General features: G+C 36.8%; 4 protein-coding genes across 4 annotated transcripts in view; 1 reads left to right on the top strand and 3 right to left on the bottom strand.

The window, feature by feature from the left end:
• Window positions 1-15: 15 nt before the first annotated feature.
• On the bottom strand, window positions 16-20,262 carry LOC113684897 (uncharacterized). The gene is made up of 11 exons (XM_089183815.1): window positions 20,116-20,262; window positions 5,291-7,757; window positions 4,414-4,479; window positions 4,094-4,173; window positions 3,817-3,991; window positions 3,505-3,657; window positions 2,741-2,974; window positions 2,084-2,230; window positions 1,441-1,671; window positions 498-696; window positions 16-154 (listed from the first exon to the last, which is right to left on the bottom strand). The coding sequence occupies exons 3-10, from the start codon at window positions 4,445-4,447 to the stop codon at window positions 512-514; spliced, it is 1,239 nt and encodes a 412-aa protein (XP_089039941.1). The 5' UTR covers window positions 4,448-4,479; window positions 5,291-7,757; window positions 20,116-20,262; the 3' UTR covers window positions 16-154; window positions 498-511.
• Window positions 8,795-10,254, bottom strand: LOC113684904 (uncharacterized). The gene has a single exon (XM_027202321.2). It carries the CDS (start codon window positions 10,148-10,150, stop codon window positions 9,689-9,691), a length of 462 nt encoding a protein of 153 aa, XP_027058122.2. The 5' UTR covers window positions 10,151-10,254; the 3' UTR covers window positions 8,795-9,688.
• On the top strand, window positions 13,456-16,479 carry LOC149038655 (uncharacterized). The gene has a single exon (XM_089183816.1). The coding sequence runs from the start codon at window positions 15,490-15,492 to the stop codon at window positions 15,910-15,912; it is 423 nt and encodes a 140-aa protein (XP_089039942.1). The 5' UTR covers window positions 13,456-15,489; the 3' UTR covers window positions 15,913-16,479.
• Window positions 20,263-22,272: 2,010 nt separating the features above from the next.
• LOC113684908 (very long chain fatty acid elongase 4) overlaps window positions 22,273-25,792 on the bottom strand; it is a 20,770-nt gene continuing 17,250 nt past the window's right edge. The window contains exon 9 of the mRNA XM_027202326.2: window positions 22,273-23,575. Within this exon, the coding sequence (XP_027058127.2) occupies window positions 23,408-23,575 (168 nt within the window). The 3' untranslated portion in view covers window positions 22,273-23,407. The remainder of the gene's footprint in view (window positions 23,576-25,792) is intronic.

The raw sequence follows: 25,792 nt of genomic DNA, 5'->3' as shown, positions 1-25,792 counted from the left end.
AGACAACTCAGTAAATCCCGCTTGCTACATAATTTATTACTCTTTTCACAATGGACTTTATATACATTTCGTCAGCTGTGAAAATGATTTTCCAACTGTTGTGTGAAAAATATTGTATGTCCCTGGAACGCACCCCAAAGTAAGGAAGTCGGAACTGAAATTTCAAAAAGAACACCCGTTGGATAAAATCAATTGGAAAGATTCATTTACGTCGTTGGCTTCGGCTTTCGAGAATTGAGTGGGTTTTACTCTACAATCTGTTCTGCAAGGAACAAGTTTCTAAATTGATGAAGAAACTCCCACCAATACTTTTTCCTTACTACAATTCGTTGAAAGCTGTTTATTTTTCAAATAGATTCCATTTTGCTGTGTGTCTGTAGAGAAATGGGTTTCAAATGACAAAGTGGCACACGACACTCATGGCGACCCCGGACTATCCCATGAAATGATCATAAATTACTTAGCATATTTTAAAGGAACAGCTTCAAATCACTTGCCAGAATTAGTGAAATCACTTTCCAGATTCCGCGATCTTGTAAATGTAATTAGTCACTGGTCCGCCAGTGCACAGCATGGAGCCATGTGGACACTGAGGAGAGGGAACTCCATTGCTGTTGGTGTCACCTTCATAGCAGAGAGAAGATTCGCCATGTAAATTGTACCTTCTTGCGGCAATTTCATCGCTCCAACATGACCCTAGGCAAGAATTTTTAAAACAGTATGAGTAGTCTATGTTTAAGATCTCTGGAAAAATGGTTTAGATTTTCGACCACACCTCGTATTGATCGAAACTTTGGTTCTATTTCTAAAAAAATGCAGATATTCTAAATGAAACCTTTTCAGAGGCCAGAGACACACTTTTTTATCTGCCAGTATATGAATCAAACAAAAATCTGTTTAAAACATGTCTGTTTCTCTGCCTGTCTGTCTGTTATAAACTGCTTTTTAAGTTCATTATCCGCCAATTTGTCTAAACCATTTAATGTCCTCGAAAGTCGTCTGTTGTTATGTCTATCCGTGTTTATGTCTATTTATCATCGACTATTAACTGCTTACTAACCATGAGTTTAAAATGTTGGTTTATTAGTCTGACAGCTTTGTGTCTGTCTGTCCGTCTATCTGCATTTTCGTCTGTCTGACTGTCTACCTGCTGGTCTGTCTTTCCGCTGTCTGTGTACCCTCCTGTCTGTCCTCTGTCTGAGTACCCTCCTGTCCGTCCGCTCTCTTTGTACCCTGCTGTCTGTCTGTCTAACAGCCTAGTTACCCATTTGTCGCCCTGTCTGGCTGCTTGGTTACCAATCTTTATTTGTGTGTCTACCGTTTCTCTGCCTGCCTGCTCACCCATCTACCTACTACCTGCGTATCCGTCCGTCTGTCTGTATCTTCAAACGTGTAATGCTTAAAAATAGTAAAAAAAAACTAATTTTTTAGTTTTCTCACCAAAATTATTGACACCAAAGTGATCGTATCCCTTGGCCTTCGCATTACGGGCACAATTGCAGAGGAACATAGGAAAGTCATTTTTCCAGTCTTTCGGGTCTATCATATGCCCCGCAAACACTGAGCTGGATGGGTCCACTTCGTTGTAGATTTCTTCGCCCAAAGCTCGATCATTTCGCACCTCATTGAAGCAACCAACTGCCTCAACTTCAATCTCACATTTGTCGCTCTCTTAATCAGTAGACCTAGGTAGGTTAGAAGAAAAAGAGAGAAAAAGAAAAGATGGAGCGATTTAGTTTAGTTGTTTTGTACAATCAACATTCAAAGAAATTAAATTGATTGGGTAAGATCGAACGTGAAAATTGAAAATGGACGTGAAAATATTGCGAGACTTTTCAATGAACCTGAAAGCCCAGGCAACGGTGAAGTACTCTAACAATATTTGATTATGGTTCAACCTTTTTAATACGACATGGGCACATGTGTGAAAAGCTTCTCGCTATATGGGATATGTGCAATGTTTCCTGAAATATGTGTTATGTTTCCTCACTAAAATATGCAAATAGATTTTAACTGCTAACAGACCACGAGTTCTGTCATTTCATTAGAAATTGAAATATTCTAGCAAACCCATCCTGCTCACTTATTTTATAGACATAGTTTGCAAAGTTTTGTCCGACACAGGATTTGCTGTAGCGCCGACACGGCTGATAACATTGGTCAGTGCAGGCCTTGTGTAGGCCATCCAAGGCAAACGTGTTATGACCATCGTCTCCACTCCAGCACTCCCCTGTTTTTAAACAGAAGAACAAATATACGCTTAAGAATTATATCCTTTCTACACAGAATGTACAGATTTTCAAAGCAAACGCATCCTGGAATAGAAAAGATCTTAGCAGACTGTACCCCTATCCAAGAGCATAAAGTTGCTTAAAAGAAGTAATTTCTTGGCTAAAAGCTGGGATGTAGGTAACTTTAGAGCGCTTTTCGATTGAGTGTCGTAAAAACCAAAACCAAAAAAATCATAACAGCCAATCAGAGGGAAAAAAAAAACCCTTAACAGCCAATGAGAACTCGATGTAAAAACAACCAAACTGCCCATAGTGCGGGAAAACGCGGGCGACCAAGTTGTGTCTGGTTTTAGGTTTACTTCTTATTGGTTGAAAGAGTGGCGCGGGGTTTCTGGACCAATTATGGAGCGAAATAAAGCAGAACCAAAGATCACGTTGTATCACGTTGATGGCTTGATATTTTAGAAGTTTCTAGATGCTGTACCCTTAATGGAATTTGAATAACTTACCGTAGAATTGCAAACCGAAGAAGGTCATGCCCTTTTCTTGTGCCTTCTTGGCACATCTGCAAGCCAAGTCTGGGAGATAAGTGTCCCAGTTCTTCCAGTCGATGAGCTTCCCGCTAAATTTTTTATGGAACACATCGCGATCGTTCATCAAGTAATTTGGCAGTGGTCGCGGGTTTCTGTGTCTGTCCCTGAAACAGCCAACCTTCTCGTATTGAAGGCTACATGTTGTGTCAACTAAAGAGAAGTTAAAGAATGTGATGCATTGAAACTGAAACACAAGATCGATGCCTGTGTGGGTCAATCTCAGTCCCTATCGCGCCGGGCCTCGTTCGTCTACGCAAGAGGATATCACGTGACCTTTAGCGGTCAGGAATTAAGGAAACGCTGAGGCAGACATCTATTAAATAATAATTGATATTTCTGGTTAGAATTCAGCGAATGGCTGGAAATGTGAAATGTCTCTTACGGCGCCGCACCTCAACTTAATCAAAATGTAAGTGAGCATCGTTGAGCAGTTCCAAAACTCAAGTAATTGGCCGTTGGGGTCTCCTTCCTCAAACCAAGCAAATGTTGATGATTTCACGTTGTTGTTTTGCAGAGAATAACTAAGAAATGTGCAAATACTCGTCCTGAGCTATTCTTCTACCCCAACATTAGTTCTTTAGTTTTGCCGCGTCATCGTCCTCATCTTTACGGTCCCTCCTCCAAACTGTAACGCCAAAAGAGACTAAATGCGAGGCAATCTACATACGCCAAAAACTCACCGATCTCGTACACCATGTTGCTCCATTGTTTTCCTACGCAAAATCGATCGAATGCACCACATGGTTTATAATCATCCCCTAAACATTTGTCTGCCTCTGCCCTACCCAGGGACATGTAGTCGTTATTTGATTTGTGCCCTGCCCAGCATTCGCCTTCAATACAAGAGATCAAAAAGATTAAATATTAATAACGAAGAATTAACGTTTGTTTTGTCAAATGAAGGAATGATTTTCAACGATATGATATGTTCAAAACATGTTGGCTGCGAACTTGATTTCAAAATAAAAATCAATCCAAGATTTCCTTCTCACCGTAGAATTGAACCCCAAACACATCGTAGCCTTGCTCCATCGCTTTTCTGGCACAGCGGCAAACAAATCCTGGCATGTATACATTCCAATTGAACCATTCAATTTTTCGACCACCATAGTTTCTTATTGACGGGTCGCGTTCGTTTAAGATGTAGTTTGGCAACGTCCTCTTTGTCTGAAAACAGACAAATTAACAAACAAAATTTAAACAAATGCACATTACTTCGTTACTTACATCTAGATCTCTACTCGCCCACCAAAAATATAACACTCTCACCGAGTCTTTGAAGCATCCAATGGTTTTAAAAGTCACGTCACATTCGATTCTGCAGATGTTGGTCGCTTCAGCTTCTAAACCTACCAATCATGGAAATATAAGTTAGATTACCATTTTTTCTATTTAATGTTTACTACTGAAAAAAAGCTCTTTATATCATATGTGTATTTATTTGATGAAAACGGATCACAATTATTTATTTCGCACTTTATACTCTGTTAGCGACCACTGATCGCCCCTCTGTCCCCTCTTTTAATTCCCCCAAAATCCCCCTCCCCCCTCCCCAGGCGGTTTATAATGAATGGCCCCTCATACTTAACTGTAAAAAATCCAGATTATCAAGATGGGTAGCATTCTGAAGGAATCTCTTTGGAGCCTCTAGTGATCTATTTGACGGTAGTAAATTCATAAACAGAGTTAGTTAAGTAAGAAATGCTTTTTTCGTTGATAGGCGATTCCAATGGATGGTGATGACGATGGGGGAGGGAGCTGTATGCATGGAAAGAAAAATTCCTTTCATTGAGGGGGCGTGAAGGGGGGAGATGGCTTTCAATCGCTTCATTCACGTCCTCTCTCCAGCACTTTGACGCCCAAATAACCGTCATTGTTAAGATCTCTCGAACAATCTCATCCCCTACACGATTTCATCCGTTATCCAGCCTTCTCTCGTGAAAAAAAATCATAAGGTAACCCATAGTATTTTCGTATCAGAAAAAAAAAATCGGTTTGGAATTGCTCTAGAAATTACCCTAGAAAAGGAAATTGGTTTCAAACTGATATTTGTCATACAAATTCAATCCCTAGCTGGAGGTTTTTTCGGGTAAAAAGTTTGGATCAGAGGAGGACAAGATATAACTAGTGGCCTTCACCTGTTTGGATCTGAGTTTAATGGCCTCAAGCAAATGAAACTGTTTCTCAAATAACGTTAATGAGGCCACCTATTTGTAATGATGTCGAAAATATTTTTACAGCTATTTAGCATGCAAATAATTGTAAAAAAGAAAAATTGTGCCGACTGGTGCCACATTTTTTAATAAAAAGTCGAAGTTATTTATATTAAGGTGACAAAAACTATGCTAAGAAAGACACAATCGGAGAAAAACTCCGTTTAAAAACTTCCGATATGAATGCAAATAGCTCAGTTAATACTTCAAGTTTTTCTTACGGTTGATTGCATCACGTAATACATTAGTTTACCTTCGTAAAATATGATGTTATTGGCTGATTATTGAGGCACAGAAGTCCGTTAGATTTATTATTTATACAGCATAAGTATCCAATTACTTGTGTATCGAGACAACTGCAAGTAGATGAATACGTAGTTAAAAATGTTAACACCGATCTATTTAATAAAAAAAAGCTTAAAGCCTAATTTCAGTTGTTCAATTTGGAATGTTCTCAAGGTTACTAGCTATTGAATGGTAAAAATGAGGAAATATGTCAATACACTGGCTATTGCCCGTGCACAAATGAGTTTTTTTTTTCAAATCGTTCTAACATTGGCGCCCTGTAAATATTGAATTAATTGCTCTCGAATTCTTCTGAAAGGTTACCATAGAATACCATCATCCATTGCTGGATGTTTTTTCTCTTTGACCTTTCTGCCTTCTTCGCCCAAATCTTCGCAGAAAGCAAATTATAATATTTTCTTTACCTTTTCAATAAATCTCTTGTCGTACACAAACTCATTTCTCTCCCACACTCGTCAAATGGAAAGGTTTGCACAGTATCAGAATGAACAAAGGTTTCAGTAGATGATGACAGCGATCTCCTCTTACAATCTATTTTTACGTTCAGCCTCCTACCATTTTATTTAGTTACAATACACAGTATCTGCGTGGACAAATAGCTCTTTGTGGTTTATTGGTGTGCATTGCGTGCATATCTTGTTTTTCGCGTCCGGCCCCCCATTTTATTTAGGTACAAACACGGTATCATCGCGTGCAAAAAGTTCTTTTCGGTTTACTGGCTTTGCGTTGTGTTCTTTGTAAAAACTTCACTTAATTCTAAAAATTTTAATATATCGAAGGCAAACTTACCTTCTGGTCTTGAGCGCCAACAAAACACGCCTTAAAACTAAAAAGCGTAGCAATCGGTTTTTCCAAGTAATGACAACCACATCTATCACCGTTCCAGTAATAGGTTGCAAATCTGGTTGAGTATCTTGTACACATATATTTGACCAGCTGAATCATCTTTGTGCCCCGGGGAGCCAATGAAAACTCGAATCGAAAACATGTGAACTTATGTGGACGGGAAAACGCCGGTGAAGAAGTCACAAATTGTTCTAATTAAGCATCTGACTGGGGTTTAAGTGGCATCGCTAAATCTCTGGACCAATCACAGAAAGCGTATTGAAGTAAAATCATTGCAATCTCAAATTAAGTTCGACACTTCATTAAAAACTTCTAGGAGTTAAAATCTGTTTCCTTTTTGTTTTTTGGGCTGCACCAAGGCATCAATGCCTCAACAGGAGTAAGTTAAACAAACTGCATTTATCATATAAACTGCGGTGATCTACAAGTATTTCCAGCCCTGAGAAAAGTTGTAACGGAACAAGTGTAAATTACGATAATTGTTTATGTGTGTTTGATATCACCAATCAGCTGCTGACACGTCACTCGCCTTTCGCGCCACCCTGTCAGGTTGATAAATGAATGTCAAAGCGTTCACCATTCTCAATCGAAGGTCGTTTATAGAATTTCCCTGTTAGTAAGGGCCTATGGTGTTTATATCATGAACAAAACAATACATGGTTGCTCGTAGATATGGAATTTCTTTTCCCTTCAACACGATATCTCACCCGTTCGCTGTTCTCACTCGTGACATATCCAATTGAACACTCGAAGAGAAACTCCATATCTACGCTTGCCCGTGTATCATCCTCTATGCACTTACTGGTTTCCATGTTCTTTATATTTCATGTTGCTGAAACTTTTTTTCGATACTCTAGGCTGTTTAGAGAAAGAATCTTCTCGCTCGATGAGCTCTAAACTTAGGGCCTTATATCCTTCGATGATGCCGTGTAAGTATGCGTCTAGTACCCGAAAAGTCCGGGTACTAGACGTCTTTTCCTCGTCCACCAACAAAAATTATAAAGCTCATTTTGCCTACCCTATTGTTGGGCTATTAGCAGAAAGAGGTAAACTCCCTGCGCTAAGCCAGAGGTTCTGAGAGTTTGCACCTCGAAGGGATTTATTTTCGAACTGACTGGGCAGCCCACAGCTGCTGCAACTGTAACTATGATGGTTTTATCGTTCAAAGTCCACTACGATAAATTATTGACAAATTTTCGTTTAAAAATCTCCTGATCTCACATGACTAGAGCCGATACTTCCGACACTTAATGGGGAAGGCAATAAGACAAACAATTGAGATTTATGTAAACAACCAACTCGGAAAGCAAATATTCCTTGATAAGCCCTTGGGAAAGAATTAGAAAAATGATTTATTGCAATAGTACAATTGTATATTTTTAGTTAGTCCTGGCCAAGGTCAGCATCATAAATTCCCAAAGATATAAACTGTGGTGACTAATAGACCTTGAAATACAAACAATTGATTAAAATACCAAAACATGACATTTTTAGAAATCCGTTGCATGAGCTCTGCGTCCTCTTTCTGCGCCGTGAAAAAAGCATCATATCGTCACCGACAGAAACCACTATTAAAAAAGAGCAAAAATTCAATTAAGTGTAAGAAAATAAAGGGAAGAAAAAAAAGGAACGAGGTCAGATGAGGACGAATGGGATTCACATGGATTTCAAGAGGGACTCAATGGTGACAACCGTTACCTGTAAAACGCCATAAAGGCGTAGTCTTTGGACGTAAAAGTTGATAAATCTTACTGGAGGTCGTAAAGAAAGTAAACTCAAAAAAAATTAATTGACCGTCAGTCGTATAATTGGCAAAATCTTCACCGTTAGCTGATAAAAGCCATCATCTCATTGAGATCCTCTTGCAAATGTAAAACTTGAATAACTCGAGCTTAATTCTTTAGCTGCTGCTATCAAAACCTTAAACATAACAGGCGTAAATACTTCAAGATTATTGACCTTGACTGGACCACGTCTAAGTCAAACACCGAATATTATTATTATTATAAGATCATAATTTTACTTGAGTGACCCCGTGGATATTGACTGGTCGGAGCAAAACAAAAAAAAACAGCTCCCTTCACATTTTTATTTTGTTTGTAAGCGGAAATCAAGTGAACCTAATCACATTTTCTATGGGCGCGGCTTCTGAAGAAGACTTTGACATCCATAACCAGAAAGAGATATTTTGAGCTGATTCTAGAAGTCTCGAAAAAAAAAACTTTTCCAATTACCTGATATGGCACTGTGCATAAAAATTAGTTACATGACCGTAACGGAATCTTCGATTACAGTCGAATCATCTTGATTCGTCCGTATTCACCGATGGTGATGATAAAGAAACCAAAACAATTAAGATGTTTATACCATTCGCTATCTTTAAGGGCGTTGCAAAGATTGGGGGTTTTCACAAGGCTTGTGACCCCCCTCTGTCATGGGATAGAAATTAATAATTTATTATAACAGAACATTTCAGTATGTTTATGTTGAGCAATTCTGCCGTCTCCTTTGCTTGCCTGGAATTTTTTGGCAAGACTTCTAACTATGCGACTAAACCAGAGACCATTTTTAGAGGAATTTCTCCACACTTCCACAAAAAATCCAGTACAGTATTGTGAAGCATTTTATTTTCTGCAGACAGACACTACATTATTGAATGAACAGTACAGAGACGTTCTGTAGAAATCATAACAAGATTGGCACTAAATCTGAGCTTCGATGATCAACTATAAAAACCTCGTCTTTGAGGGTTACAATTATTTATTAGCTAACAGCTATAGCTAGCGCTCAAAAACAAATTTCATCGCAAGGTCTAGCGGTAAATTCATACTTTCCACTGACAACAAATTATGTATGCAGCCACAAAATTTCGCAACACATCATCAATATTGATGTACTTTCCTTCTAAAACTGATAAAGATTTATAAAAGTGTTCTAGCAAAGTCATTTTTTAAAATAGCATTTAGATTACATCATTCCTTTTAATCGACCGCAAGACATAAACGCATGATAATTTTCTTTGGAAACACAACTAGGGCACAGAAGCCCAAGTAAACGTTGAGAAAATGATTCATCAAACTTACCAATGCTAATGTGAACTCTAAGTGTAAATTTAAAATTTTGAATACATTAGGTACAAAATTCAATTATCTATCTTATGTTGTTGTACCAATAAAAGCTTAAAAATGATTTACTTGACGGTGATAAATCATGTCATTAAAAGCAGGATATGTCAATATGCGATTTTGTCATCGAAGTGCAAAGTTCAGTTCACCGGGTCTGCTTCCTATCGATCTTTTGCTAAAATGTAAACATTTTCCATCTGTTCCTGAAGCTTCTTTCATCTCCCACGAATTGGTTCGAAATTCAACTCCATCCACTGAGATCCACTTTCGTCACCGTTGCGAAATGCGTTTACCCACGCTTCATCTGATGGCCAAATATGGTCACGATTCCACAGCAATATCAACGTAGACTCGAAATGAAAACTCGTTTCAATTCAGACCCATGCTTCTTCCTGTTGGGCCAGCTGATCCCTCATTTGCTTCTGGTACAACGCTAAAAGTTCATTCCATCGATTGTTGCTCTGTTGATCGAACATTTCCAAGCTGTCGCTTCGGCTTCTTAGTCTTTCCAATTGATGCGACAGGATATTCACTCCGGTGCGAATCAGCATCGAATTCACGTCGTTAAAACTTCTTGTCAAAGTTTGAGTCGCTTTTAGAGGCAAGCGCTTGTTCACCGAAACGCTTCTTGAACGTAACATTCTTACTCGCCGATCGAAGGACCTCATTCCTGAAACATCCCGGGGCCTCCTGATCATAGAGTCGGGAGAGAAATAAATAACTTCCTCCAAATCCGTTGACCAATGCACTTTTTTTCGTTCTGCTAACGGCATTTTCTTCTCTATCATAGAAAGTCTGGAAGGCCTACCCGGCAAGGATAATGATCTTCTTGACATTTTAGCGAAACAATTTCCCCGCTGATTCTCACTGATCTTCGTTCGCGACGCGTCTGCGCTCGTCAACTGGGCACGCCGTAGTTTGTTCTCTGTTTATCAGCAACGGAGCTGCTTTTAATAAGCCGTAATCTGCCTAATTTCCATTGGCTCGTGTGTGGTTGGCGTATCACAAATCGGCTCGCCCCCAAGCGCTAAAAATAGTATTGTTAACTTCCCGCAGGAAAAGAATCACGCTTCTGTTTTTTTTAAGTTGTCAAGTCTCATTTTACAATGCTTTATATTGAGATTAGAAGAGAAAAATAAATATTCTGTTACTTTCAATAACAATTAACTCCCTCTGATTAAATATGTGAACCGTTTTGTATTCTTGCACTCGTCAAATTCTACAGGCGTTAAATACATCGATAGCTCAATTCCTCTCCCACATTCATATATTGACGATATACTTTTTATTCAGGGAAATAAGGAAAAAAACCGGCTAAGAAATATAGAGTGTGGATCAACATTTATTTTCTCAAAAGCCAGGATAAAAGATCTAATACGGCCTTATAATCGTGACACATCAGAAACATCTCTTGATCTTATCGCTCAAAAAAGTAAATACGCCGCGGTTGCCACTGCAATGAAACATTCATGAATAACAAAAATATTATTCGTTGGCGTGGTTTCGGCATTTTAGCCACGAAAATTCAAGCAAAGTCACGTATAAGCGAACCACCCCAAAAAAACCAATCATTCTGGAATTATCAACTTACAGAGTACGTATGAGTCATCAATGCACGTGGCGTAAATGGAAATACATTTCTCTTTAAATGTGATAATTATGGAATCAGACGTTTGCATAGTCACGTTTTTGAAAAGAATAGTAAGTTTTGCTTTTTAAAAAAATCGAATTATAACCTTTTCTTTGGAAAATTAAGCCTTATTCTGATTTCAAAGCTTATATTATATCATTGAGTCAATGCATCTTTGCTCCTTCTGCACGCCTTTCAAATCGATCGTTCCTAATCAATTCTTTTAGGTCCTTTTATGGTCTCCAAACAAAAACAGCCAAACCATTTTATGACACTGCACTTCCTTAAACGCGTTTGGGGAGCCAAGGCGCCACCTATGCATACCTTTTGAAAGAAAAAATATATATTTATTACTCGAAATAACACGGAGTTAAACCATAAACAAAATGAAAAGGAAACTCGATTCTTTACACATGGATGCGAGTCAAGACTTCCTGTTTATTCTGTGCATATATCAGGTGTCGTTTATCTGCATATATTTTCTTAATTTCGATGTTCTTTTGGAGAGGTGTATGTCCACGGCAAGTTTTTTTTCGCCAGCCTTTCCGCTCTTTAAACCAACTGCAGCAAAAATTACATTTTCAAGTTGGCATGGTTGTATTTCTATTATAGGATTTGTGCAAAAGGTGCCTCGAAATAAGAAGACTTCAATTTATCATTGGATCACGTCACCGGAGGAAACGCTGAGCAGTCCACGCTGCAACAAGAGACGGTGAGAACCGTGCCACAAAGCTTTATTCTATTGTCTCTTCTTCTCAATTTTCTAGTAATGTCTCTTGAAGTGCTGCTTCAACCCACTCTAGTCTCAGTCGATCACGTTTGCACGTGTTGTCTTTAAAATGCCACGTGCTTATGTATAATAGCTTCCTTGAAGACATGTTTGGTTTAGACCGACGTCACCCATCTTTAAAGGTCGAAGTAATAATTGGACGTAACCGCAAACCCAATCCTAGAAGTATCAGGAGAATTCGTTCTTATGATACAGCAGGTGTGATACGAGCGCGTAGATCAATATGTTGCGTTGACAACGAACCGTGGGCTCTATCTTACGTACACTGAATGTTGTATGATTGATAGGGGTGGTCAAAGAACCTCCGCACTTCTCGCAAACTGAAACACTCATTTGCCTGGTTTCTTTGCCTGCGTCTCTGTTGGCTCATTTTGTTGTCGAGTTCCAGCCTGCCTTAACAAATTAGCCGCAAAAAAGGGAAAAAAAGCGTTAAACAAAGAGACCCTGCCACTGCAAGGCAAACATCTTGTGAGAAGCTGCGGAATAGCCTCTGTGACCCAAACAGACGCGTAATGACAAAAAAATTGTACAATGCATAATGCGTAATTAATTCTCTCTGTGATTGGTCTGGATAAACTTCCGCCACTGTCTTAACCAATAGGGTAGAATCGACTTGGTCTCCTGCGTTTTCCCCCGCTTCAGTCAGTTTACCTGCTTCTGCTTTGAGTTCTCAATGTCTGCTTGTGATATTTTTTTTTGGTCTACTCGGTCGTTTTGATTACTACATTTCGAAAAGCATTTTAAACTCTGGCAAGAGACGGTTAAGCCAAGAGATATCGTCATCACCCCATGAGTGAGAACGCCGAAATTTCTCTTTGCAATCATGATATCAGAACAATATCAAGCAGATAGCAGATGGAATGTAGAAAAACAAAACAAATAGAAGGTTTAAGTTAATTTCACACCAATTCTAAAAATTAAAGTTAATTTAAAGGTATTACAGACGATAAGGAAAATCAGTATTGAGATCTTGGAATTGAAAGGGTTATTTTAAGATCACTCTCATTTTCCGAGATGCCAGGAGAACATGAATTCTCGTTTCTCAAATTTTGCCCACAATTCCATAAATACTCTTTTTATTAAAGATATTAGTTTTCTAGCGTACACGTCATATATTAATCAAAAAGCGTGATGGTAGGCAAAGGCAATCGATTAATTTCAATAATTTTTGAATAATAATCTTTTTTTTATTCGTTGGGCTCTTATTAGCATTGATGAAAACTAGAAAAAAGACTATGAATGCATACTTTCATAGAAAACAGTTTCTGTCACTCATGATGGAAGTCTTAGGTTGTGATCTTTCACTTTATCGTGTTAATGATACACTTTGATTAGGGCCAGACAGCATTTTCTATTAGTTTACCGGCGTAAAACTGAAAGAACACGAAAAAACTGTGGTATGAATCACAAGGCTCACAAAAGTCAGTTTTCCAACAAGTTATTAGCTCACCAAACGAAATTTTTTTATTAGTCAGGGAGATACATGACGTACATTATTAAATTTTGAATAACTGAGATATTTCTTGCACTTAGACATTCTTGGAAAAACATCTCAAAGCCATCTACATTATTTTTTTGCGTTTGCAAAAGCTAGGGTTGAATAAATTATGCTTTAAGATTTGAGCAATACACTTTTGAGGGCCGTCCCCTGAAAATATGGCATTATGCCGAAAACTATGCTCAAAATTTTTCCTCATGTCCAATCAAAAATAATAATAACAATAATAATAGTCTTTATTAATTCATAAGATAAAACTGCATGTCTTATTTTACAAAACTTCCCATTTAGAACTAAGTTATATTTTACGTCCTAATTACAAATCTAAATTATTTTTTTAATATTTACAAAATTCCAGTTACAAAGTTAGGTCATACCTAAAACTAAGGCGATTAAAATAGGAGTTCTTCACTCGATTTGCGTTTAAGTTTGCCGGTGACAAGGTTTGTGTTACTCTGGGTTCAATTTACTAATTCAAAATAATAGCTTTTAAGTGCCGCTCAACTTATCTGCTCCCCACCAATCTAATTTCGGTAAAGAAGGTTCAATGTTATTATTTTTATCTCAGTCTTGTTGAAGGAATCGCCGAATTTTTTTAACCTTCATTAATTATACCGGCATCATGCTCCATGTTCTGACTTCAGCATTTATCTGCCCAAAACTATGCCGCCATAATTTATCTGACCCTAACAAAAGCAATAAAATGTATACCTTTTATTAGTTTATTCCAATAATAACATGAGTTCTGTTGCGATCTCTTATTTAAATCTTGCTAAACTTGTGTCATAATAACACGTTTCGATGACAGCCCTTCAAATTATTAATTTGAAAGAAGGCAACTTGATCACCAATTCGTTGTGGTATTACTTAGTGGACACCGGAAGCAAGAGAAACGCGCATTGAGCAAAAGTTCCAGGGTCGCAAGCGAAGAGTGAACACGGAATTTTTTTAGCGGAAGTCGAATTCTACAGTTACCATCTAATTTACAAGTAACTTGAACACAAAGTAGTCACAAAAAACCCTCAACCATGAAATGATAAATAAAAACCCCAATTTTCCAGCATTTTGAGAAATGAAAATATAGCGACAGGTAAATATTAATTAGGGAAGGCGATTTGAAATTAATTATCTAAGGGTGTAGGTGGGTGCTTTTCAATGAGGAGACGTTTTGTGAAGTTTCCGCAGGATTAAATTTCTTCTTAGAAAAATAAGGACATGAATATCATCCAAAAATAGAATTATGATGTAATTGTTTTGAGTTCGAAGGACAAAACGCGCGAAATTTCTGCGAAATAAAGAATAAAATGTCTGAAATTTTTACGAATATCATGCAAACATAACGAAAATATTTCACACAGACAGAAGAAGAGAAGCCTATTAGAGATATTCCTTGCACAAAGAAGCATAAAGTTTAATAATATCCGGACTTTGTTTCGAAATGAAGCCTGCGCCGATGGGAATCTAAATAAAAGTAGTTCAAATGTCGGTAGAACAGATCGAGATATAACTGTCCATAAGAGGACTTTTCAAGGTGTGAAGTGGTCGGTAACTGTAAAGAATCAAGACTTGCTATTAACATTTGCTATTATGAGCGCTTTTATAGTAACGCCTGTTTCCAAGAAAGGATGAACACATATGCAAAACGGAAGAGTTAGGCCAATCGCATATCGCTCTAAAATTAAAGTTGAAAATTATGCGAACTTTAACCGAAGTACTATAGCAACAATAATTAAATATAAGCTGTTTCTCTAAGATGCGGGTAAAGTCGTATTAAGTGAGTAAGCCAGATATTTTAAGTCGTATAATTTTGTAAGATAAAAGTTTTATTTTGGCGGAACAAAAAATAAAACGATTTTTTTCGATAATGTCAAAATTTAAAGTTCATTTGTGCATGTTAAGTTGCATGTCTTTATTTGTGGGCGCTATGCTAACGTCATTACTACGAGGTCTTCCGGTGACCGAGCAGGTGCAAAGGAAGAACTCTCAATGGTCCTATCCGTGTTTTTAAAATTATTTGTCCGTTATTTGTGGCGAGAACAAACGATCTGTCTTCAAAAAGTCATTCACTCAAATTGTTTATTTATAGCATCCAATAGGATTTGAGTAACATAGTGAAAGTACGATTGAAACCTAAACCGCTGTGCTTACATTTAAAAGTGATCGATCGTATTGATGTATATTTAGTCCCTCTGCGATCACCTAACAGTTGAAGCCCTACTTAGCAAACTCTCATTTCAAAAGACGATTATCAATCACAATGGAGTTACCAAAGCAAGAGGCCAAAGAACTTCAAAGCAAGGAACAAGAGGATGATTTTTCAGAGAAGCCCAGAAAAGTTCGATGGTCACTCGAGCTGGAAGAGGTACACTATTTTGTTCCATTGCCGCAAAAGAAAGACAGCCGATGGAAGAAGACTATTAAGTGCATCAAAGAAAAGGCGCTTGATTGGAAACACAACCCACTCATGATACTTGGAGACCTACATGATCGTAATAACTTGCACCTTCTTCACAATGGTCTTGTATTTCTGACAAGAAAGGTGAACAACCGTTCAGATAAGGTGGATTGTGAAGACATCCACGACATCAACAAATTCTGGGATGAATTGTTTGAACTGTATTCAACGCGCGAAGTGGTGTCTTGCGACGACAATGACAGGCGGAACTCCAAGTTCGCCTGAAAACGTTGCTGATTGAAGGCGTATGAATTGAGAATTTATGAAAGTTGTGACTAAGCAAACCTTGCGAAGCTGACGTTTGGCTTTTGTGGAAAAGAAGAAAAAAAAAGGAGAAGAAGTATTTTAATCGAGAAACTGAACAGAAACTTTGTTCAAAAAAAGACGTCAGTGTCAGTGTTTTGAATGTCACGAAGAACTGCACGTGACAGAAATTGAACGTTTGAATTTTTAACATGAACGCCCTCAGGAGGTTTTCAAACGGCTTTCGGTCTGCAAAAAAGGATCGATAAAAATATCATTACGTTAAGTAAAGAACACGTCGAGAGCTGAAAATAAGAGAGTTGAAAAAAGACCGTTTAGGTTTTTTTCGAAAAGATGTTCCACTAATTATTATTTTTTTTATATATATTTGTAACACATACTTAAATATCTCAGTTCGAATATTTTGAAAATGTAATCTCTGTTGCTTAACAACCGCAGTGATATGCAATTCTTCTCGTGGTTTACCCAAATACTCCCATGTAAAAACTGAACTTTTCGAAATGAAAATAAATCTTGGGATTTTTTTAATCTCGCAGTGTTATATAGTTACTAGAGAATTTATAATACAGAATTTTAAAATTTGTTTATGTTGCAAACATCTCCAGCCAAGAGCAGTACGTTACATATGCAATTATTAACTGTTTTCAAATCCCCATTTCTTTGTCTAATTGATGAAAACGGCCCCTGAAGTTTCACACAGCTTTCAATGAGTTTGTTTTTATTAAAGAAGAAAATAAATAACATGTTTTTTTAAACTTTGAACCCTAGTGAAGATGCCCTAAATTTCAAAACATCCCTGGAGTCAAAACATTATAAGCGAAACTAACAGCAGAGTTTGTTAGCTTACACCGTTTGAGCGTAAGCCGGGCAGTAAACTGCCGCCGGTATTTTCAAGCCTTACAGCATCAACAAGCCTAGAACAACATTTAAGGATTATCATTTTTTTAATTTCAATCTCAAAAAACATCTCTCCGGCTGCCTAACTGTTGAGGAAATTTAAGTTTTTTTTTATATGTTATTAAAACTGTTTTGTCGGTCACGCACAATTCTGCGATCGTATGTTTTGTAACTATATTTTCATACCGTCGACCAATTTTATCATTTCATAAGCAGCTTCTATTCTGCTGTCTTAACCATTAATTTCATCGGTTATTTCGTTGGAAAAGAATAGTGAAAAGTTTCTTGAAAAGTAGCTCGAAAACAAAGTCGGTTGTTGTATCTCAGTCGATTATGAAGAACTCCGTGAAAATTTCTTCTCGATCTTACCGCCTATCGTAAATGAAGAAAACTGGAATTAATTATGGAATTCAACAGTGTAGCCATAAACACATAAATTCTGAGTGGAAAAATTAGCACATGAAGAAATTTTCCTCGGCAAGAAATGGTGAGGTTTAGTATAGCCTACACGTGCATTAATCGAAAAAGGCACGTGATTGAAAATTCAATTTTACTGTTGCTGTAATTAAGACCAGCTAAAGAATTTAAGATGCACCCATAAAACTCGAGGCAACGTCGAAATTGAAATTCATTTCATGCTACATTAAAATTTTTTGCAAATTTGCACATTACCAAAGTGGTTCGAATTTGTTTGTATGAACCGATGAACCGACCAAACTTTCGTAGCAGTGTTTACGGCCTAACGTCAGAATTTTTCGTGATAAAAACAAAGGCAAATTTTCAAAGAAAGTTATACAAAACTTGAAAATTTTACAATATTTAGGGGATTTGTACCTGCCTAGATATGTTGTTTTCCTGACATTAATTTATTTAATCATTACGAATAAAACTTTTCGGAACTGTCAGTTAGGGTGAAAAAAGAGTAAACACACTTTAATCAAACTGAATCTGTTTTTAGATCATAAGTGAGAAGGGCGCAGATGATCATTTTAATTCAAACCTTAATCGAACCAAAATCTTCCCCAGTCGTAAGCTTGTGGTCTTGCATAACGGGGTGGGGCTAGTGGGCTATATATATATATATTTTTTTTTCAAAATTTTACCCTCTGAAAAGTATATTCAAACGCAAATGCACCTTAACTTTTTAATTATCTTTTGTGACTTTCTGGTTTTCAACTAATTAATTTGAGGCTCTCTCGTAGAATGTCTCAACACTGCTATTTTGGATGTTTTCATTGTTATTATATTTTTTTTAAGAAAAAAGAAAAAAAAAAGCGAGATTAAAACGATAGATATTATATCGTAAAGGAATCGGCGCATCTTACATTGTCCGAGTTTCAAACCACCGTTTATTTCCAAAAACATCTTTCCTTGTAATTACCTTTTACTTGTTGCCGAAAAAATGGAATGAGTCGGCCATAAGAGTCAATTTTTATGCAGACTTATTTTTAAATGTTAATTTCACCATACAGAGGAAATTGTTAATTGAAGCCACAAATGCGAAGCAAGTGACATTTTCATCCTAACAATTTTTTTTTCTTTTTATTCATTAAGTCTTGAATTTGCAGCGGGGAACTTTTCCGCCACTGACATTTATTTGTGTGTTACTCGTCTCAAAACTATTTTTTAAGCGCGATTTGCAATCATCACAAGTTACGTAAGTGCCAGGTTGTGATGAACTCAACCGTTCACGTGCAAGATGCAGAAGTTACATAACTGCTACAGCTCCTGTCCTCCTAACAAAACGGCCGCCACGCCAAAACGAATTTTTAAATGAAAAAAATTACGTTATCCTGAAAAAAAGATAAGACAAAATTTGTATCTTGATTCCTATCGGGCACATCTTAGTATCAGTATGAAGCGACAGAAGAGGAATATTGAGAATTAATTTGTTTTCGAGGTCATTTTCTTTTTAATATGAGAAAATGATGTGCTCGCTTTCAAGAAACTGATCTATCGAGAATTTACTTGAGACAGTAAGCGTTCACGTGCCGAACATCAAAGCCATTTTAATATCCTGAAATTAATGGATTGAGTCTGCTACTGATCGTGATATACGTAAAAAGGAAGCGAGTCACCTTGACGCGAATTGACAAACAGACAATAACTATCTGAGAAACAGCCTAGAATTTTTAATCCTTGCAAGGGAAATCAATGTAACTAATATTGCATAATAGTGTTTCGTGAATAGCTGTCGGTCACACTACCATATGCGAGATACTTAAGAGAGAAAAATATTTTTGAAATGAGTTGCAAATCATTTGAAACTCAGATCTGGGAAGGAGAATATCTTTAACGTGAGCTGACAATGCACTTTATGACGCTTATAACTGAGACAGTTAAGGTTTGAGTGGCTTGAAGAAGGGAGTCGAAACGTGTTTAAAATGGCTATCTAAGACGATACTTTTCAATTCGATTTTCCATTTTAAAGCAATATTCGATACTTCTGTTCCTTTCTGTTAAAATATTTACCCAAATTCGGGCCGGCAAATGGACAAAAACGTACTTTACACACATAATTCAATTTAAGCTTTTATCTTCACTAATTTTTCCATTAATGTGCTTGTACAAAAGATCAATACATTTAGCTGGAGAAACCATCTTACTGTACGGATGTCCTAGCACTTTATTGATGAAATCTGTCTTTGATTCTCTTTAATGCACGCAAAACTTTAGATAAAATCGCAGTTTGACGATCAGCTGGTTTCGGTGTTACGGTTATTTATACATGACTATGAAAAGCCAGATTGTTTTTACTCTGATGTTTTTCAACTCTTTTTAATTCGAAATTACCTATTTATGTGTTTGTTCGTGTTTGGCCAAATTTTCGAACGATCAAAATAAGGTATTGCGTAATTTTAGCTTCAAGTACCAGTGACACTTCTCTGTCCACTTTTCCGTGTATCTATCACGCCTGACCAACAACCAACAATAATTGATAGACTGAAAATGTCAAAGAAGGTTGTTCTTTTACTTCGCACAAAATCCAAGCGCACACTTAAGTCTGCTATGAAAGAGCAAAGTTCAATTGATTTGTTTTACCAAAAGGCATTAACGTGAGCCATTAACATCATTGAGTCTGAACCAAACAGCTACCTCTCCCGTAAAATGAAACCAAATATCTTGTTTGACACCTTTGTTATAAACCATGATGTATGGCTGAATGTTTTTGCATAAAATAGAAAAAAAAATATATATAAAATGCCTTTTAGCGTAGGAAGTTTTCCAAATGGTGAAGATGACAAAGGAAAAAAGTTTTGGACAAACCTGAATTTTTCCCAAATATTAAACCAAATTGTCAAAGGCGGCTGGTTTGACGACAATTATATAAACACGTGTGCTTTTCTGGTGAGAGCCAAACTACACCTTGCAGATAAATGTTCACTGGTCCGGCTTCACTCACCAATTTATAATGCTCTACTTGTATCATTTTCATCAGTTTTATTATAAAAAAAATCGTGTTCTTGGAACGTGAAGACGCCTCATGCAACGAACACACAGTTCCTGTTATGTAACGATCAGCTCTCACGTAATCTTCTCTTTAAATTATATTTGTTGTTTCCACTACCGTCAATTACCTGAGGGTGGCTATTTTGAATCTCCGTCAAGCCACACATACTTCGATTTGTTTATGCTTTGAAGAAATCTATCGTTTCTGAAAGCAAATCAACCTCCTACTGGTAAATCACGAATGTCTCCGGTACAGTTGACTTTTCGAAGGGAAATTCTCATCATTCATTACCGATGAGTCATTTAGAAATTAGCCAGTTGAAATCAAGCTTAATTGAAAATCAGGAAGATTATAACTTTGCCGAAAATCGATCTGTAAAACACCGCACGAGACCAAATTTATCAACAAAACATTCACCCTCTGATTGTGGGAAAGACCCAAAACTTCTTTGATTTACCTCATTGTCTAACATTCTACTAAAGGTTAACCGCAAAGGAATTGTAAATATCTACGAGCTCTTCGTAATGAAGAGTCTCCAAACCTCTTTCAATTATTGGCTATTAAAAATTTAAGAGTGCAGCTGCAACTCTCCATTACATAACTGTAAGACCACTCGTGAGGAGGCACGTGCCCTTAATTAGATACTGCAGTTATATAACTGCTGCTATTTCTGTATCAGTGTACCTTTCAAAGCGAACACCTCGCCCAAAATAAAACCAGATACTTCCACCATATTTCCAGAAAGCGTACCCTCGAAGGAAACCGAGTGAAAGAAAAATTCACCGTTAAATAAGTAGCTTAAAGAGAAGTACTACTCGATGTTGCAAAGCATGTTCACGTGCAAAGACACGTGCCAGAAATCGAACTTGGTCTCATTATTATTATTGAAAATTAAATTTGTTATACCATTTTGTAGGCTGCTTTCGTCGCTAAATATATCAATTTAAAAAAAATTTCACCGGCACCAAAATATCCTGGAGCTTTAGGCCTCGGTCACGTAGGCATATACTCTTTTGGAAATAAAACATGATCGCAACAACATTTACAAACATTCTTTATTCTTGAACATTCTCAGAGTCTGACTTTTCAGGCATGTATAAGGAAGACGGATTGGGTGCTAAGGGACGTAATTTGAAAAATGTACTGTCGGGCAAACAATTTTAAGAACGCTTTTGGGGGTTTCTAGTAATTAAGAGTGGAAGAGAAGTGCTGCAGGCACAGTAAAATGCTTTAGAAGTACAGGTAAAAAAATCTTTTACTAGCCCCTCCTGTATAATTACTAAATAGACCAACGGCAGCATGGAACCTACCGTAATGATTCGATTTAGCACCCTCGTTCTGTATAAGCACTTCCCTCGAGTTTTTTTGTTTTTTTGTTTTTTTGTTAAAGCCACCCTATTCTAATAAGCGCCCCTACTAAGTAAACGCCCCTACTGAGTGAGCGCCCCTAAAACAAAAGCGCCCCTATTCCAACAAGTGGCCTTACTCAAGTTTCTGTGATAGCACTGCTAGAATACATGTACATCATCAGATCAACCGTAGTTCAACTGCCATTAATTGCATGCTCAAGCCTCATTACAAATTACAGAGGTCTACGTCTCAGTCTCTTAGCTATTATGTTGATATGAATACAGTTCCTTCAAACGAATCATCTCGACATAAAATTTTGCGATGAATGCGTGACCAGTCGTTCTAGGAAGGATTCAGTGACAACCAGTCCGTTTTCCAGCCTTCTTGATCTTCTGCAAATAAACATCAAAGCTTTGTTTCGCATTCTTCTATTTCTCAAAAAGGGAATAAGCACCCTGTCCCTGATAAACGCCGTTTCGAAAAAGCGACCTCCTTTAAGGTACCAGTGGTAAATAAGCGCCCCAGGCGCTAAGTGAAAATCGAGTCATCACAGTATTTGTTACATAAAATTTTCCTGATATCAAAAACTGTATTAAATGAAATAAACGACAAAATTCAAGACGCAAAATACAAAATTTAGTTTATTATTCAAAGTGAAAAATACATCCAAGCATAATATTGTGCGTGAGTTACATAAAATTTACTAGACCTATCAAAAAATTAAAAGGACAAAAAACATTGCTGCTTATCCTCCTTATATGAGAATCTAATCATTACGGAACTTGTTAAATAAAACTTCCCTGATATCAAAAACTACATTAACTGAAATAAACGGCAGAACTCAAGACACAGAATACATAATTTAGTTTACTGTTTAAAGTGATAAATACATACAGGCATAATATTTTGCGCGAGTTACATAAAATATACTAAAGTTATATAAAAAAAAAGGAAAAATATTGCTGCTTATCTCTTAAAAAATTGTTAAAAATTTTTAATCTTAAAAATTGTTTGTTTATGAGTGAATAAATTACAGTTCCAATTGTAGACGGAATCTTTATTGTATATAAATTGTATAAATATATTTTTTCTTTCATTTTTTCCCGAATACTTCCGCATAAAGTGCTGTTTTGTTGTCGATATTGTTATTCATTTGTGACATTCGCACAAGCCGCCATTAAATTTCGAATGAAATTTAAAACAAATTATCAAAAGGAAAACATCAAAAACAAAACAAAAGACAAACAACCTCAAGACCTTAAATTTTACCACGTTTATACAACTGCAATAATCCTTTTAGAAACATTAATACCAGTAACGTTTACCCATACATCGTGCTATTGACAATCTTCAATTGAGTGTCGAAAGTAATCCGTTTGCCTCACTTAGGTAAGTGTTAAGTCCAGATCAGATTCGACTTGGCTACTTGCGTATTCCTACGGTTAGCAGTTTAGGTTGTTTTTGCTTTGCGTTCTCTTTGGCTCTTTGTGACGTCTTCTTTTCCTCTGAATGGTTGTTGCGACAAGTATGGTTTTGTTTCTACGACACTCAACTGAAATTTGCTCCATCAATGAGACCCTCTTAATAAATGGACTTTCTACGTTCTACAAATGTTCGCTATTGCTTGTGCACTGTGGGAAGAAATTACACGCTAATAACTTGTGGAAGATAAAGGCCTACGTTAAGAAATAATCATTGAGGATGTACTGAAAAAGTGAGGAGAACACAGAAGAAAATCATACGATTTGTGTGTTTCCTTTATTCTGATTTCTTCTTTTTGCTGAGGTAGGCATGAAGGTAGAAGTTTGAAAACAACAAAATCAAACTGATGCAGTACAACCACTGGGTCCACAACAGTTTCGTGCTAAAGCCACAGTCTATGCACAGAGCGGAGGTCGCGTGAATCACGATGAAAACGAACTGAAGCTGTCAAATAAAGTGATAAATAAACAGATGTATAAATATATGAGCAAATAAATGAATTCATAAACAAATAAGTAGGTTATCAGTCAAGTAGTCCGTCAGTCAGTCATCCAGGTAGTCAGTCTATCAGTCAGTTGATCAGCCGGTCAGTCAGTCAGTCAGTTTTTATCAAAAAATAAACAACTTATCCACTAAGAACCCAAAGGGAAGGGAAGGCCCCCAAGGGCTTTGGTGAATAGTGGAACATGACCATTTAGATTCACTAATGCAGGAGTATTTTCGAATGTTACAGACCTGAAATAAGGTTGATTTTAGAAATATATTTTAGGAAAGCAATTTTGAACACTGTAAGACCCTCTCAAAGAGTACCAAGCGTTCATTTCCATAATAATTGTTCCTCACCGAAAAACACGTTTGCTCTCCTAGAAAATAAAAAGCATTCAACCATCTAAAACCGACTCTTCCCTCAAAAATACGTGCCAACTTAAAGTACATGGGCCTGATTATCAGCGTTTTCATTACGAAAATAGAGGCAAATAATGCTATCATGGGACAATTGAACAAGTCCGAGAGGAGACCATAGCCGGAAGTCAACTGTGCACTTTTACAAAACGAAGGGATAACAATCAATAAATGTATAAATTTGTAGAAACGATGTCAAACTTAATTTGTCGAGCGTAATTTATGATGGTACTGTTGGGGTAAGATTTGAAAGAAATACCAGGAGCGTACTCGTATATCTTGGCTTATTCGTTACTTTCCGAACTTTGAAAACTAACCGTATCAAACAGTTTCACCCATGTCCAAGCGCTCTACTTGGTTTATTTCAGACTTTTAATGTCGCTCTAAAGAATTCGGCGGAATTTACCCCAAGAGATGTTTGAGAGACAGTCATAACTTAACGCCCAAATAGCAGTCCTAGACGAAAGAAGACAATTGGGATGTGTTCTTCCATAATAAACTTAATATTTTTTCCAAATGATATAATAACTGCCGATACACAAAAATAACATTTATCAATTTATAACTGCTGTATTCGTTCTTTACAAAAAGTTAATGAGAATACTTTAAATCATATATCAAATAACAAGCAACTATTTACTGAAGTGGAGGCAGCTAGAGGTGGACGTGCACCGCTAGCCCCTGACATTGAGGTAAATGCTTGTTTTAGTATGTACTAAAATAGTGAGATAACATAGCACAAAAAAGAAGATTTTAACTCGTTTACTCCCGCTAAGTTTACATTATTGTCGGGCGCAAATCTCACGAGCGTAGCTTGGAGGTGGATAGCAAAGGATATTCGGAGTTTGAGAAGCCATTCAGTGTGCACCTCCAACGCTATCCACTGCTTTAGTATGAACTAATAAATTTTATCAATAATTTTGCGGAAATGACATCTATATAAAATCATAATAAAAAAATAAATTAAGAGTAATTATACAAAAATAATATTAATAACTTAAAATAACTTACTTTTGTAACATTCTCGGTTCTATACTCAACAATTAAATGTAGGTTTGTCGATCTCTTTCCATCAGTAATCATGATTTGACATTTTCAAAAGAGTACTGCCCAATTGTAAATGTAATTTGATAACTGAATTAAAGATCAATAAAAATATAGATTCAACTGATCGATAAATTCACTGTGAAAAACTAACATATATATGTTCAAATATATATTCTTCTACGCTCGATACCTAGTAACCTTCTTAAATAACTAAAATACCTTCTTAACTTCGTTTAAATATAACCTTCTTATATATTTTCCATGAAAAAAGGTTATAATAAACGGCACAGATGCGAAATGTAGTAAAGCTTCTTACGAAGTTAAACCCAGGGCTTAAATGCGGCAGTTTACGGTAGAGTTACAAAGTCTAAGTTTCAATCTTCTTTTTTACTTGCTACGTAAGCTTTGTTGTAGAAGTTGATGAAGAAGGCAAAAAGAGAGCACATGTAGCCAGTCTGTAGCCACAGAGGACCATGTGGGAATCCACAATTTTTTTGAATAGCATTGGATGTGTGTAAAATAACGCACAAGAATTGGATCTAAAACGAAAAGGAGAAATATCTTGATTAGGTATGAAACATTGGTCCCCCACAACAAGACTAGAAAATTTGCGAAAAATCAAATGCGTCGATCGTCAGGCACGATTCCTTAAGGCATTTGGAGATCAATTCAGCTATTTTTGACAGTTCTTACTAAGCTCTACAGTACAGT

The sequence above is a fragment of the Pocillopora damicornis genome, chromosome 10 (assembly GCF_964200805.1).
Source record: "Pocillopora damicornis chromosome 10, jaPocDami1.2, whole genome shotgun sequence".
NCBI lineage: Eukaryota > Metazoa > Cnidaria > Anthozoa > Scleractinia > Pocilloporidae > Pocillopora > Pocillopora damicornis.
The sequence above is the reverse complement of the archived record's forward strand: the minus strand, read 5'-3'. Positions and strand labels throughout refer to the sequence as shown.